At 34.4% G+C, this 15,815-nt stretch overlaps 1 protein-coding gene and 1 pseudogene across 1 annotated transcript in view; one reads left to right on the plus strand and one right to left on the minus strand.

Moving 5' to 3' along the window:
* LOC133881892 (UDP-glucose:glycoprotein glucosyltransferase) overlaps window positions 1-5,678 on the minus strand; it is a 61,603-nt gene extending 55,925 nt beyond the window's left edge. The window contains exon 1 of the mRNA XM_062320960.1: window positions 5,349-5,678. Coding sequence (XP_062176944.1) covers window positions 5,349-5,512 — 164 coding nt within the window. The 5' untranslated portion in view covers window positions 5,513-5,678. The remainder of the gene's footprint in view (window positions 1-5,348) is intronic.
* A 1,904-nt stretch (window positions 5,679-7,582) lies between these two features.
* On the plus strand, window positions 7,583-10,085 carry LOC133881090 (uncharacterized; annotated as a pseudogene).
* The last annotated feature ends 5,730 nt before the right edge of the window (window positions 10,086-15,815 follow it).

Raw genomic sequence — 15,815 nt, forward strand, 5'->3', positions numbered from 1 at the left:
TAGGAGTGCCAAAAATATTTGATTGCCATGTTCTCAAGCATATATTAAGGTTGGAGATGTGCTTTTCAACAAAACTTATCTACAGGAACTACCACCTTACTAGGGAGCCAAGCACCACGAGAAAGGACATCAACCTCAAAAACATATTTTTCCATTTAAAATTCACTACAACTACTTGTCCAAAAGTCCTTTTCGATCTTGTGAGAGTTCTTAACACCAAAGTCTCAAGCTTCTAGGGAGAAACAGAGATTTTTTGGTCTCACCAATGAAATTTACATACACTATCCACATTCCTAAAGTTATTAATTATTTAAAAAAAAAATGAACTATAAATAAGTATGCAATGATAGTGCATTTGGTAAACTGGAAGACTATTTGTTCCCCAATTGCGAGAGGGGGATTGGGTTTCAAAAATCTTATTCTGTTTAACAAAGCCCTACTCAGTAAATGGCTTTGGAGATTCGGGAATGAACAAGATTCTCTATGCAGGCAGGTGATTGTGTCGAAGTACAGGATCAAAAGAGGGGGGTCGTGCTCAAAAGAAGCACAAGGTACTTATGGGGTGAGTCTCTGGAGGAATATTAGGAAAAATTGGGGAGCTTTTTCCAATTTTGTGTCTTAAAAGGTTGGGGATGGTCTTTGCATTCACTTCTGGCATGGTATTTGGTGAAGTGATAGTATTCTAAAGAGTTCTTTCCCAGAATTCTATTCCTTAGCACGTAACAAGGAGGCTTTGGTGTCAGATTACATGGATATCTCCAATCCCCACACTCTTTGGAATCTTAGCTTCACTCGAGCTAGTCATGATTGGGAAATTGAATCTCTGGATTCTTTTCTTACTTTTTTATACTCCATGAATCCCCTTCTGGGAGTAATGGATAGTTTGGTGTGGACTCCTTCGAGCCGCCATGGTTTTGCAGTGAATAGCTACTACACTATGTTACAATCAGGTGAGCATACTTCTTTCCCTTGGAAATTTGGAAGGTGAAGGCCCCTCCTCACATTGCTTTCTTCTTATAAGCAACGGCTTTGGGTAGAATTCTCACAGGGTTCCAACTGATTAACCAGTGTTGCCTCTATAAGAAGGATGAGGAAACTATTAATCATCTTCTACTTCATTGTGAGTATGCCACTGACATCTGACACTTGGTTCTTAATAGTTTTGGGGTATCTTGAGTCAAGCCTGGTAACATTCTTTAGCTTCTCCATTGTTGGAAATTTCTTGGCGGGGACATCCTAAAGAAGCTATCTGGAAAGTTGTTCCCGCTTTCTTAATGTGAAGTATTTGGAAAGAAATGAATCGTCGGCTTTTTGAGGATAGCGAGACCAATGTGCTTCTTCTTAAATCCTCCTTTCTGAGATCTCTTCTGGATTGGGCTATTGTTCATGTTCCTAACTTTCCCTTAAGGAATTTGATGAATTTGATTTGTTTTCTAGATTGTAGTAGCAGTTAGAGCTTTGGCTAACTTGGTTCTCTTGTATACTTTTCGTGTACGAGGAATTTGCCATTTTTCATTAAAATTCTTATTATTCATCAAAAAAAAAAAAGTTATGCATAGCTCACATGAATGTTGAATAGAAGCATCAGACAAAGCAAATGTAAGGGTGAATATGCAACACTTGCATAAACATTGCTTTGAAGGAGATTAATGGCTTTCAAACTGTTCCACAGGTGAAACATTTTTTTTTTATAAGTAAATAAAGTTTTATTGAAAGCGTAAGGCGCCCCTAAGTACACTGGAAGTATAGACAAGGAAACGCCTAAGAAGGCAAAGAAAAACGAACAAGAAAATCAGAAAAGCTAATCAACAAGGGTGACAAAAAGGACACGGTCCAAAAATATAACATACGAAAGAAATAGGCAACAATATTCTCCAAGGAATTCTCCATGTCTTCGAAACATCTAAGGTTTCTCTCCTTCCAAACACACCAAAAAATACATATGGGCACCATCTTCCAAACCGCAGCACTCCTTGGCCTTCCAGCCTTCCAGCCTTCCACCAGCAAGCAAATAAGTCGATAACTCTACTAGGCATAACCCAAGACATACCAAACCGAGAAAAAACAAGATTCCACTGAGTGGAAGCCACATCACAGTGAAGAAGAAGGTGGTCTACAGATTCCCCATCTCTCTTGCACAAGTAGCATCTATCCACAATGATGATCTTCCGTTTCCTGAGATTATCTGCTGTTAGAATCTTGCCTAGGGCTGCCATCCACACAAAAAACGCCGCCCTCGGAGGAGCCTAAGTCCGCCACACACTCTTCCAAGGAAAGCGTCTACCTACAGAGCCAACCAAGGAGCTGAGGTAGGACTTAACCTTGAACACACCTTTCTCGGAAGGGACCCAACAGAGCCTATCTGCACGATCTCGACTCACCGTGACTGAATGGAGCACCTGAATAGGACCATATAAAATAGGACCAAGTAATTCACTAACTCATAAGTTTCAATATACTTGTTTTGAGAAATCCACGAAGGAAGGAAGGCCATTTTGTTTTTTCAGCCGTTTCCATCTAATTACATAAACTGATCACCTGATGACACATTTACCATGATATTTTCACTTAGAGGCATCCATCGGAACTTATTTGCCAAGAAGAAAACTTCAATTTTCAAGAGCATGAATTTGCTTTTCTCCTCAAGAGAAAAATATGTCTCTAATACCATTCCTCATTCCAATCCTACTTCACCAGAGCTTGTGGAACATTTTTCCACATATCATTGGATAAATTTCCAATTCTCACTTTCCCCCAACCACCAATGTTCCAGAAAATCATCAATATTTGTAAATCAAGACTGTAATTAGGATTCTTACATTGAGAATCTTCAACGTAATGCCTTGGATTGGACGTTGGATGGTGATGAGGGTAAGGATCCATCCTTGGCAATCTTGGATGCCATTGACGAGAAGTTTCATCAGAAAACTATGGTTGCGCGCCGAAAGACCAAAGATATGAGGGACCTATTGAACTTGAAAAGCTCCATTAACTACGGTGATGCAAGCGCACCCTCTCAGCGTTGGAAATGGAAGGCTCACATGATGTAGTGTTGAGTGCCTCTTGGGTTTTAGGATTTTAGGATCTAGCGGGTTTGTTGGTTTTCTTTCCTTTTTTTGGGCTAGTTTGGTTGTTCCTGTGTATACTACGTGTACTTAGGAGCGCCTTATGCTTTTTTTAATATATTTTTATTACTAAATAAAAAATTATATTTTAATATTCAAATCCTTAGCTTGCTCTAATAGTAGTGGTTTCCCTTGGAAAAGTGTGTGGCGGACTCAAGCTCCTTCGAAAGCCAAATGTGGATCATCTTCTTCTTCACTTTGATGTGACTTACACTTTGTGGACTAATATTTTCAATCATTTTGGTATGTTTTGGGTTATACCGAGAAGAGTTATTGACTTGTTTGCTTGTTGGTGGAAGTCTGGAAGGCCGAAGAGTGCTACGATTTGGGAGATGGTGCCTATTTGCATCTTTTGGTATGTTTGGAGAGAAAGAAATCTCAGATATTTCGAGGATTTGAAGAATACCATGGAAGATATTTTATCTTCGTTTTTTCATATGCTATATCTTTGGACGGTGGCGTCTTTGTCCTAACTGGCTATTAGTTTTGCTGATTTCCTTATTCATTTTTCTACTCCTAGTTAAGTGTTTCCTTTTGTATGCTTCCAGTGTACTAAAGGACGCCTTACGCTTTCTATTAATCTAAATTTACTTATCAAAAAAAATAAATAAATAAGGAGCTTTAGTGACCAACAAGAAATGCAATTAACTTCTTGAAGTTCAAGATGTTAGAACCTAATATCTCATTGGGCCATATGTGGACCACAGTCGACAAAGGACACACTTGGTTTTGGCCCAAAGAAATCTTGATATTTAAAATGTCCAAAATATGTGGGCCTAAATGGGTGTTTTACTTGAAAGGGTTTCTTTGACGGGAGGTATACCCTTTCATGAAAAGCTACTAACATAAAGTTGATCACTGGAGAAAAGAGAATATGCCTAAGAAACCCCATCTCTTATTCAAGCTTAAAAGAAATCTTGTTCTCTCTAGAAGGATCATCTGATTTCTTCTTCTCTTAAGATTTTTCCGCTGCAAATGTCTACATCAAGAATTATTAAGGATCCCATGAGTCAAGGTGAGTATACTATCTTCGATCAATTTATAATCAATGAATCTTTACACATTAAACTTACTTCACTTCTTTCACTTCCCCTTTTTCCCTATATCCTTTCATAAATTACTTCCACTTTTTGGGGGGAAAAAGTTTCAAAAATATATAAGACGAACACCTACAAAACCTCTCATTTCCTTCTTCCTTTTTCATTTCTTTTGTGGGAGAGGGGCAAAAATAATGGGCATGTTTGAGTTTGATAATGCTTTTGAAAATGTGTTTTTTGTTTTTGGTTTGAAAATGTGTTTAGATGTGATATAAAGGTGAGAAGTATTTTTTGGTGGGGTCAACATTTGAGAAAAAGAAAAAAAAATGGTGGGGCCCACTTATGCAAATTGTTTAGTTTTGTTTTCAAATAAACAAATACTAAACATGCCTCTTTCATACTTTGTATCTTTGGAGTGTGGCTTTTGTGTCCCCATTGTCGCTTAATTTTGTCAATTTTCTTGTTCGTTTTTCTCTTTCTAGTTAAGTGTTTCATTTTGTATACTCTCGGTGTACTTAGGGGTGCCTTACGCTTTTAATAAGATTGTTTATTACTTATCAAAAAAAAAATACAAGCAGATGTAGAGTTAAATTCTTACTTATAGTAATAAAAATAAAAAAGGCCATGTGGCCTCCTTCAGTGAAAGAGAGGGTGGCTGCGTGCCCACCCTGATCTGGTTTGCCTGTTGTAGTGGCCGCACGGTAACCTTTGAGCAAGACAAAGGTGGCCGTGTAGTCATCCCTTTCATGCGTTGAGGGTGGCCACGCCGCCACTCCTTTTCAGTTTTTTAATTTTTGAAGTACTAAGTTAGTTCTAACAGCTGCAAAAATTAAATACTTATTTTATTAAAATATTCCTACAAGGACCTGTTTTGTCAAATATTATTACAATAAGTGAAAAGTCTTTTGAAAAGTATTTTACATTTTGAGTTATTGTTAATGGTTTTGAGAAAATTGTAATCAAAAACATTACCAAACGTAGCTGCTGATTTGTGGAGCCATGTTTGCAGCATTGAAAGAAACTAATTTCAACAGCACAGCTCCTATCATAACCCAAGTCAAAGTACAAGGTAATGTAGCCGCAAAAATCATTCAACATGAGAATCTAACCCAGGAACTACAACGAGTAAAAAGACATAAACAAATACCCATTTCAGGATTCAAAATAGAAAAGAAATGCAACGTACCCAGCTTCTAGAATCAGTGGGGTACCGGACCACTTGGCCCGAACCGCTGCCTGCACGTTTTTGGGTCTTCGATTCTGAGCACAAACCGAACCAATCCCACTGGGTCCCAAAAGGCCAACCAGGACGATCAGAACCCACAACCCAGATCTTAAACTGGTCCCCATTTGAAAGCTCACCAGAGAAATCAAACCGGGTTTCGAATCTTTCACGACCGTAAAGGTTCAAGTAGATCCACCATTGACAATACAAGAAACAAGTGACGGATCAGAGACCGAAACTTCTGAGGTTTTGGCACTGAGAGAACAAGAAGACTTAGAGAGAAGACTGTTAGTGCAAACGGCTTTGTGGTCTTTCTATGCAATATGGAGGCTGTTTCTGTAAATTCATAATATGGTGCCACGTCAAAAATGTGACATGGCGGTATGTGATTGTGGGGAATAATATTTTCTCGGCTATTCTCGTAGGAATATAGACAGAATATACAATCGAATGATTTATATTCTATATTTTTATTATATAGTTGTTTAACAATATTAATGTGAAACTTTAAATCAATTATATGATTTTTTTTTTAATTTAACAATGATTAATCTAAAAATTATTAAAAGTGTGATGTTAACCTTGTTAAATGAATGTTGGATATAATTATAATATCTAACATTTTTCTTTATTTAATAGTCTTCGATCATGAGTATCTATTTGATAAAATTAAAATCACAAATTTTTGTGTTTTTCTTTTTTACAAAGGGTGGAGGCACAACCTATGAACTTCTTTTCTTCTTTTTTTCTTTCTTTTCTTTTCTTTTCTTAAACAATTTTGAGATGAAATTAAAAAAACCAACAAGTTAAACTTTTTCAAAGGTAAGTGGACTATGATTTAGCATGATTTACAATAGGCGGACTATTTCGGGCGACCGACTAGAATACAGTCATGAACTCTATACTAAATCATACTCAGCAATTGGTCAACCTACAACCATGTATTGATGTATATAACACCCAAGAAATAGTTTGGGTGTTTGTTAGTCATTGAACCATAACAATTAGAATAATAAAACATGACGACCCTCATACAAACGAATTATCACATTGGTACGACTATTCAGAGGCGGACCAGCGTTGGGGCCAGCAGGGGCCGTGGCCCCTGCTGGCTCCTGAGAAAAAAAACAAAAAAAATTACTATACCAAGTTCTAAGCTTAATTCAAACTTGGCCCCACCATAATCATCATTATTACCTAATAGATTTTTTTTTTTTTTTTTTAAGGGACCCACAGCATCAGCATGGTTTTTTAATCTGGAATGCTTACACAGTTACAGTACTCCATCAGTCGCTTCATCAGTCCACAGCCCATCTCACGATTCTCACCTGCTGCCCTGCAGCACATCAAGTAGACAAGCACGCACAGCCCATCTCACCTGCAGACCTGCTGCCCTGCAGCACGCACGGCTCAAGAAATGAAATGATAGAAGAGAAGAGAAAAAAAAAAAAAAAAATCTGTAAAAGCTCTTAAACAAAGAACTAAAGAACGAACGAAAAATAAAACAAAAAAAAAGAACGAAACAACGAAAGAACAAACGAACGAACGAAAAAAAAAAAAAGAGCCTGCATTGCGCCACTGCTGGTGACTGCTGGGTGAGTACCGTGAGTTTTGTGGCTGTGGACCTGTGGTGGAAAAAAAAGCTGAAGTGAAAGAGTAAAAGTGTGAAACTCAGAAACTTTGAAGTGTGGAAGTTTAACATTTTTTTGAGGTATTTTTTTTTAGTGTTCAATGAGTATAAAAAACTTTTTTCTCTTTTTTTTAAAAAAAATGTTAGTTTTGAGGTTTGGCTGATTTGCAGGTGTTGAAGTCTTGAAGAGCATAAGAAGGAAGAGGACAAGAGATTTTTCATTATTTTTGGGCATTGCTTCTCTATTATACTTGTGTTGATCTTGTGACTTTTGTCTACAAGGTAATTTCTCTATTCAAATTTTCAGAATATTTTTTGATTTTGGGTTATATATGAAATTATCAATGATGTTAGTTTTGAAGTTTTTAGTTTTTCATATTATTATTTTTAGTTTAGTGTTATATAGACTCTTGTTTTTTTTGGCTTTTTTTTTTTAGTTTGTATGATTCAATGATTGTTACTTATTAGATTCTGATAATTTTTTTTTTTTGTTTTGTTTTGTTTGATAGTTTGATTGTATCTTATGGGGTTGTAATTTAATTTGAAAAATTTAGGTTCATCAAGCATGTCAAAGTTTAAAACTATCGAGTCATTCTTCAAAAGAAAAGAAGTTGATGTTCCAGAAAGTAATCCACCATTGAATTTTAATGCTGAAACTTCAAATCTCAAAGAACGTCCTCTTAAATCTCAAAGGATTGAAGTTGAAGAATATCCTTATGAATCTGTAATTGTGGAAGTTCAAGAGATTCCTTTTAAATCCTCCACGCTTAATGTTAACGAAGTTGATGGTTTTTCTATAGAACGGGATCCAGGAAAACGTCCTCCGATGTGGGACTATCCAGTCAATCGACGTGATGAAATAAGAATGGCTTATTTGAAAGCACGTCCATATCAAATTTTGCGTCGAGACTATCCATTTTTCTGGACCTGAAAATCATCCCCGTCGTTTTCAAGCTTCATGGTTTACACAATTTTCATCTTGGCTTGAGTATTCTCCTACTACGGATGCCGCATATTGTCTCCCATGTTATCTTTTTACAATTAAACAAGTTGGACGTCATGGATGGGATGTATTTATCACCAAGGGATTTAGAAATTGGAAAAAGGTTCACGATGGAAAGAAATGTGCCTTTTTGACTCATATTGGAGAGGATCCTTGTTCACCCCATAATAATGCTGTGAAATATTGTGAGGATTTAAAACAACAATCATAGCATATCGATAAATTATTGAATGCACAAAGTACTGAGCAAATTCAAAATAATCGATTACGTGTAAAAACTTCTATTGATGTTGTTCGGTGGCTTGCATTTCAAGGATGTGCTTTTAGAGGTCATGATGAGACTCCTGATTCAAAAAATCGAGGTAATTTTCTTGAGATGATTAAAATTTTGGCATCATATAATGAAAAAGTTGCAACAGTTGTTTTGGAAAATGCTCCTAAATCTGCAAAGTATACTTCTCATAGAATTCAAAAGGAGATTTTGCAAGTCATGGCAAGTAAAGTGCGAGATAAAATTCGTGAAGATATTGGAGACTCTAAATTTTGTATTATTGTTGATGAAGCACGAGATGAGTCTAAAAGAGAACAAATGGCTATTGTTTTGAGATTTGTTGACAAATATGGTTTTATACAAGAGCGCTTATTTGATCTTGTTCATGTTAAAGATACATCGGCATTGACTCTCAAGAATAAAATATCTAATGTTCTTTCTCATCATGGACTTGACATTCAAAATATTCGTGGACAAGGATATGATGGTGCTAGCAATATGCATGGTGAATGGAAAGGATTGCAGGCATTATTTATTAATGATTGTCCTTATGCATACTATGTTCATTGTTTTGCTCACCGATTGCAATTAGCATTAGTTGCTGCATCTAGAGAAGTGGTTTCTGTTCATGAGTTCTTCACAAATTTGAATTTCATTATCAATATGGTTGGTGCTTCATGAAAACGTCACGATCAACTACAAGCTGCTCAAGCAGAAAAAATTGCACATATGCGAGCTATTGGTGATCTTGAAACTGGAAAAGGAGCTAACCAAATTGGCACTTTGAAACGAGCTGGTGATACTCGTTGGGGTTCTCATTATAATTCTATTTGCAGCCTAATAAGTATGTTTGATGCTACTTGTTCAGTGCTTGAATTAATTAGAAGAGAAGGAGCTAATTACTCTCAACGGGGAGATGCTAATGCTGCTTATAAAATGATTACATCATTCGAATTCATTTTTATTTTACATTTGATGAAGGAAATTATGGGTATCACTGATGTTCTTTGTCAAGCTTTGCAGCAAAAATCTCAAGACATTTTGAATGCTATTAATTCAGTTTCTACTGCAAAAAAGCTTATCCAAAAGCTGAGAGATGATGATTGGGAGAAATTGCTTGAGAGCGTTGTCTCTTTCTCCAAGAAATTTGAAATTGACATCCCAGACTTGAGTGCTCGTTATATTGAAGGTCGAGGTCGTAATCAACGGAATCACATTACAGTGGAGCATCATTATCATTTTGACATATTCAATGCTGCTATAGACTTTCAACTGCAAGAGCTTAATTGTAGGTTTGGTGAAAGGGCAGTCAGACTTTTGACACTTAGCTCAGCTTTGGATCCAAAGGATGGTTATAAATCATTTAAAATTGATGATATATGTAGTCTTGCAGAGGTGTATTATCCTCTTGATTTTTCTGAGCAGGAGAAAATTAATTTGGGATTCCAGTTGAAGTATTTTGAGCTTGATGTGCATAATGATTTGAAGTTGCAAAATTTGTCTTCTGTTGCAGAATTATGTCAAGGATTGGTAGAGACAGGAAAATCAAAGACATACCATCTTATTGATAGATTGATTCGTCTTGTTTTGACTCTTCCAGTGTCTACAGCGACTACCGAACGAGCATTCTCAGCTATGAAAATTGTTAAAACAAGACTTCGCAACAAAATGGAAGATGAATTTCTTGCAAATAGTTTAGTTGTGTATATTGAAAGGGAAATTGCTGAGAGCTTCAATTTAGATTCGATACTTGATGATTTTGTTTCTCTAAAAGGACGTAAACTAGGTTTTTGAACACTTTATATTTATGTCTTTTTGTACTAGTGCCAACATGTTTTTGTTGCTAATATATTAATTTTGGCACAGATTATAATGAATTTTTATAATGTACTTTTATGATACATATTGTGTGACAAATTATTCAATTTCTATTTTAAATTATATTTATTGGCCCCTGCAATGTCAGTTACCTGGGTCCGCCACTGCGACTATTTGTCGCTTAGCCAACTTATGGCACATGCTCCATCACAAGTATCTAATAATCATAGTTATACCTATGCAATATAGAAAACATAATGATATAATCATTATCTCAGAGGAAAAGCATATCTATAAATAAATATGTTTATACAAAAGAGCCATCAATAGTCTATTTATTTAAAACTTAACAACATTTACATCATATACCCAAAGAATGGCTACACAAAAGAATTAGTGACACGCAAGTCACGAGCCATATACAAAATAAAAGACCCCATAGTCCAACAATTTATAACTGTCGCGATAGGCTTCAGTAGTAATACCTCAAATACAAAGCCACTGGATAATCATCTACCTCTAATATAATGTACCTGCAGCCAAAGGAGTAGCATCTATACGGTTGTGGTGGTAGCCACATCCGTATAGGTGAAAGGATGAGTTCACCGTCTCAGTATAAAATATACCGAATTTTCGCAAAGAACCAACTTTTCCTTTTATCATACGTTTACTATACCACTACGTTTTGAGGTTATGACAATCCGTCCCTTGAAAACAATATCGTAGTTGGTAAAGTAAACACCAATATCTCAAAAAACATAAAAGTGTACTACGTAGCTGCAAACATATATAGAAGTTTCAGTCATCCCACCTTGAAAACTTCTACATATAGACCCATCTACCGTATAATACTTTTGCTCGGTGGCTCAGATATACATGCACACGATTACTCCATTACGGATTCACACATACACATAAGCCTTAAACGGAAAACAGTGGCATCTCACTTAACTATAGAAAGACCTTACCATTACTAAAGTCGTCAATGTCGTATCTAAGTACATTGAAACTTAGTTCCTTTAATACAATAGTTCGATCATGCATGTACTTGAGTAGAACTCTAAGATACAGGCACGTCTCTGCTGATGAACAAATAACAGTTCATCCATCTATACAAAGATATAACACTTTCCAATTCTGAGCAATGTAAACATCCATGTACGGTAAAGCTCAATGCTTTTAAATCATGCAACCAGTCGATAGAAATATGCATATGTTCTTGCCCATTAAAACTCATATGCATACCAATACATCTAGTATAAAACTATAACATATTATGAAAACAACTTAAACACTTTAGTTAAGCAATGCTATGCATGCTCATGTTTGTACATTATTTCACTCTAGGACTTGTCCCGACGGCTTCAAGGATATCCTATTTTGTACACTTAGTGAGAAGTTTGCAACTCACACCCCCTAAGGACTTGTCCTTCACAATGTCATTTAAATTCTCTTAGCAGCATCAAGGGCTTACTCTTACGGACTTGTCCGTTTGTATAATGCTAAAGGCTTACCTCGATTCTTATCGTGTCTTATGCAATTATCTCACATCCATATTTATGTTTTATGCTCAATTCAATATACCTTTAGATTTCCTAATTATGCTTAATAATCAAACACTATTTATTTGTTTTTCAATAACTATGCCTTTAACACATGCTTTCTTTATAAAACAATAAACAGTTCAACATGTCATTTTCTCAAACAATTTGCATAACTTAAATTTTAAACTGCAGCAGGCATCAAATACATCAAACACTTCAAATCAATTCAGATCACACTTTTCATTCATGCAACAATTCTCATAAACATCATTGCTATTTTTCAACATAATTAAAACTACTTAAATCATCTAAAACATAATTAACATAATGTCGGTTCAGTAATAAAAACATTTATCAATTCACTTTATAGAAATACTTAAAAGTAGTAATTTTCTTAGTAAGTAGAATATTCATCTTAGGCCGCTTGTTCATTAACTCCCAACGACTCTAAGTTTAACCCGCAAAGTGCCACTAAAAATACAACATATTGCACTATTTAGTATTCTGGATAGGGGTGTAAACGAGCCGATCTTGAGCGGGTATTGGCTGTTCGAGATCGGCTCGTTTATGTTGGGTTGAAGCTCGAGCTCGAGCTCGAGCTCGACACGAGCCTAAGTTTGGTGTGCGAGCTCGGCTCGCTATGGATAAACTACTGATCGAGCTCGAACTCGATTATTTTGGTCGATCTCAAACTCGAGTACTCGGCTCGAGCTCGGCCCGAGTGAAAAATTTAAACAAATATAAACACAAAATAAGCAACGAGTAGATCAAATCAAAACTCTAGAGCCAACCAACTAATCCCATACACAAAATTCAGAAAAGCAGAGGACAGGAAAATAGAACGCAAACCTGATGGAACGGAGCTAAAGAATGCGTAGGAGAAGGCTCTTGCGGCCGCTCCGTCTTTTCCAAGTAATGTGGATGCATTTCAAGAGAAGATTGACGCAGCACGTAACACAGTGAGCCGTCTCAATAGAGCTTGTAACAAGTTTTTGTGCTTGGGAGAAGAAACGAAAATTTGGGAAGGGAAAGGATTCTGCTTCTGCTACTGCTACTGCTACTACTACTGCTACGCATACTTTGGGAAGGGAAACGAACGGGGTATTTGGCAAGCATCTCAGCTGAGCTGAGTTCTCCCTTGTCCCATCATTTTACTGTTTCAAATTATTATTTAGTCAAAAAGTTGCTTACGACTTGGCAGGTGCGCGGCATATCAGCTTAGCTTCCGGTTTTTATTTTCAAAAACTCTCCTCAGTCTACTAACGTGAGCGTCAACTCGTCCTCTCTCGTCAAGTCCACTCAGTCTGGGTTGGTTGATGTCTGGAAAGTTAGTCCCTCGAGCCAAGTGATCTTGAAATGATATATTGTCATTTAATAAAGTTATTATATACAAGGACAACCGACCAAAAGCACAGAAAGTAGTTTCAAATTTTAAATTGTTAAAATCGGTAAAAATAAAATAATTAGCTTTAAGCTTCAGGACTTTCCAATGAAACAAACCATTGGTTCAAGACTCAATAGGAAAAGCTAAAAATATGTTTTTTTTTTTTTTTTTTTTTTTATGTAAAAATATATATATATATTTTTCTTTTCACAATTGACTGTTGCTCGTGGACCCGTGGTCCTTCTTATCATGTTATGTCAAGGTTACCAACCACATTGTTAAACCTTTTTATAGAATGGGTTATCAAGAAAAAAAAATTGACAAAAGAATCGTTACATTTACATTTTATATGCATTATGTATTTTCATTGAGGATGATGGTACACATTGAGTATTTGTAACAAAGTTCCTTTAATATAAGTATAAATTATAATACACTATTATCAAAATCCTTTATTTGATAGAATGGAGTCTATAAATTTGTGGTTTAAATTACTAATAATTTGAACTGTAATTATGAGAAAATTTATATATAATTTACCTATTCGAATAAGTGGCTAAACAACTCAAAATTTATGTAAGCAAATAGATTTATATGAATTCTTTCCTAATTCGGTGCTCAAATTATTGGATATCTTAATCTATGATTCAAATATATAATAATAACATGACAATGGCTGCTCATTCACTTTATTTAATTATTTAAAAAATTGTAGTTTAAGTTTTTTAGACTATTTTTAAAACTATGTGTCAAAAAATTTGGCAGCTCACAAGTAAGTGAAAATTTGAAAGTGACATTCCTACAATTTTTTACCCACTTTTTGTTTTATATTTTTTTTATGCCTTTCCTCCTCCTCATCATCTTCTTCTTCTTCTTCTTCTTCTTCTTTTTTTTTTTTTGTCTTCATGTTCTTATAATTAAATGTAAGATTTATTATTGATGTTTTATTTACAAATGCATAGAAACAGCTCAAAGAACTCCAATCTCTATATGGAACATCCTAATAGATTAGACCAACCTTATCATTTTTGTTTTGTTGTCTTTATGTCATAGGATAGAAATCTTGTCATTTGTTTTTTTTTCCTCTCTCTACATATGTGCTTTCTAAACAGTCATACGAGATGGAAGTATATTAATACAGTTTTAATTGTTAGATAACCTATTGTCTCAAAAAATTAATCAATAAAAAATGAAAAGTTTAATTTCTCAACCGGTTATCCTACAAGTTCAAACTTAAAACTTTTGCTTTCATATTATGTTAAACCTTCAATGTCTCAAAATATTGAGCAGACAAGAAATTATTAAATTAATTATTTAATTAATATTTTTAACTAAAAAAAAAATGTTTTTCAATGTATGAAAAACAATTAGAAAGATTCAACGCAGGGTTACTTTCAATTGACTGAAAGCATAACCAAAAATCAAATAATATAAAGTTGAAAAACAACCAAAATTGATGTTTAAGTGGTTAGACAAGCAAAATTATGAATCATATCATATCACTTAACTTATAAGATTATAATTTATCTATGATAACATTGATAAATATAATCATTATAAGTCATAACTATTATAATTTCTAACTATCTTCTAATAATACTAATATCATATGAATCATATAATTGTATGATCTAAGTCTTATTGTATGATTATATGATTCATACGATCTAACAATTCATATGATCTTAAATCTTGAATCACTCGACGAGGGCAATGTAATGATTCATAATATCTAATAATAAAACTTATAAGTTATAATATTAGATATAATGAATCAATAATTACATGTCATACGCTACAATGTTATATTATTATATCATTATATAGTCTTATTATATTACATAAATAATATAATATGAATCATATAATTAAGTATCTAAATTGTCATTATATCAGATGATTAAGTGATTAACAATTAAGTATTGATATTATTCACTTTTACTAATATTTTATATATATATTGATATAACCAATTAATATTTACTGACAATTTTTATTTGTTACTTAGTTTATACTTACATATAGTAATATATATAGTATATTGTTTATTAATATATATACACTATATTATAATACTAAGTTATATATTAACAAATTAATATATATATATATATATATATATATATATATATACGAGTCAAGCCTTAATAAACGAGTCGATCCTTATACGAGCAAGTTCACGAGCTTTAGTCGAGTCGAGCCGAGTTTATACGAGTTTGTATCGTTTAATAATCGAGTTTGATTTTCGTGTTCACGAGTAGCTCATTTAATAATCGATTCGAGCACGAGTCGAGTTTATTCGAGCCGATCTCAAGTAAGCTCACGAGTAGCTCAGCTCGTTTACACCCCTAATTCTGGACAATAACTACTCTATGTGGTACTTAAATCACTTAGGAGCTACATTATTAAATTACCCATAAAATTCTAATGATCCGTTTGGGTATTTGATTTTTGAAAAACGAATTCAATTCTAATTCACTACGGGAATTTCGAAGTTTGACTTTGTAAGATAAAATATAAAAAAATAAAAATAAAAAAATTGAAAAAGTTGAATAAAATATAATTTGTTTTTAAAAAAAGTAGAAAAGAATGAGTATTCTCTTTCAAAAAAGAGGTTTGCCAATCGAATCATAAGAGTTCTAGACAACTACCCATAACTTGTAATCACTAATTCAACCACAATAATGTTAACCCATAAGTATTTCCTTAGGGTTAAACACATAAAACAACACTTAAACAAAATACCCATAAGTTAGGGTTTGAGAGAAAACTTACCAA

Source organism: Alnus glutinosa, chromosome 11 (genome assembly GCF_958979055.1).
Source record: "Alnus glutinosa chromosome 11, dhAlnGlut1.1, whole genome shotgun sequence".
Lineage (NCBI taxonomy): Eukaryota > Viridiplantae > Streptophyta > Magnoliopsida > Fagales > Betulaceae > Alnus > Alnus glutinosa.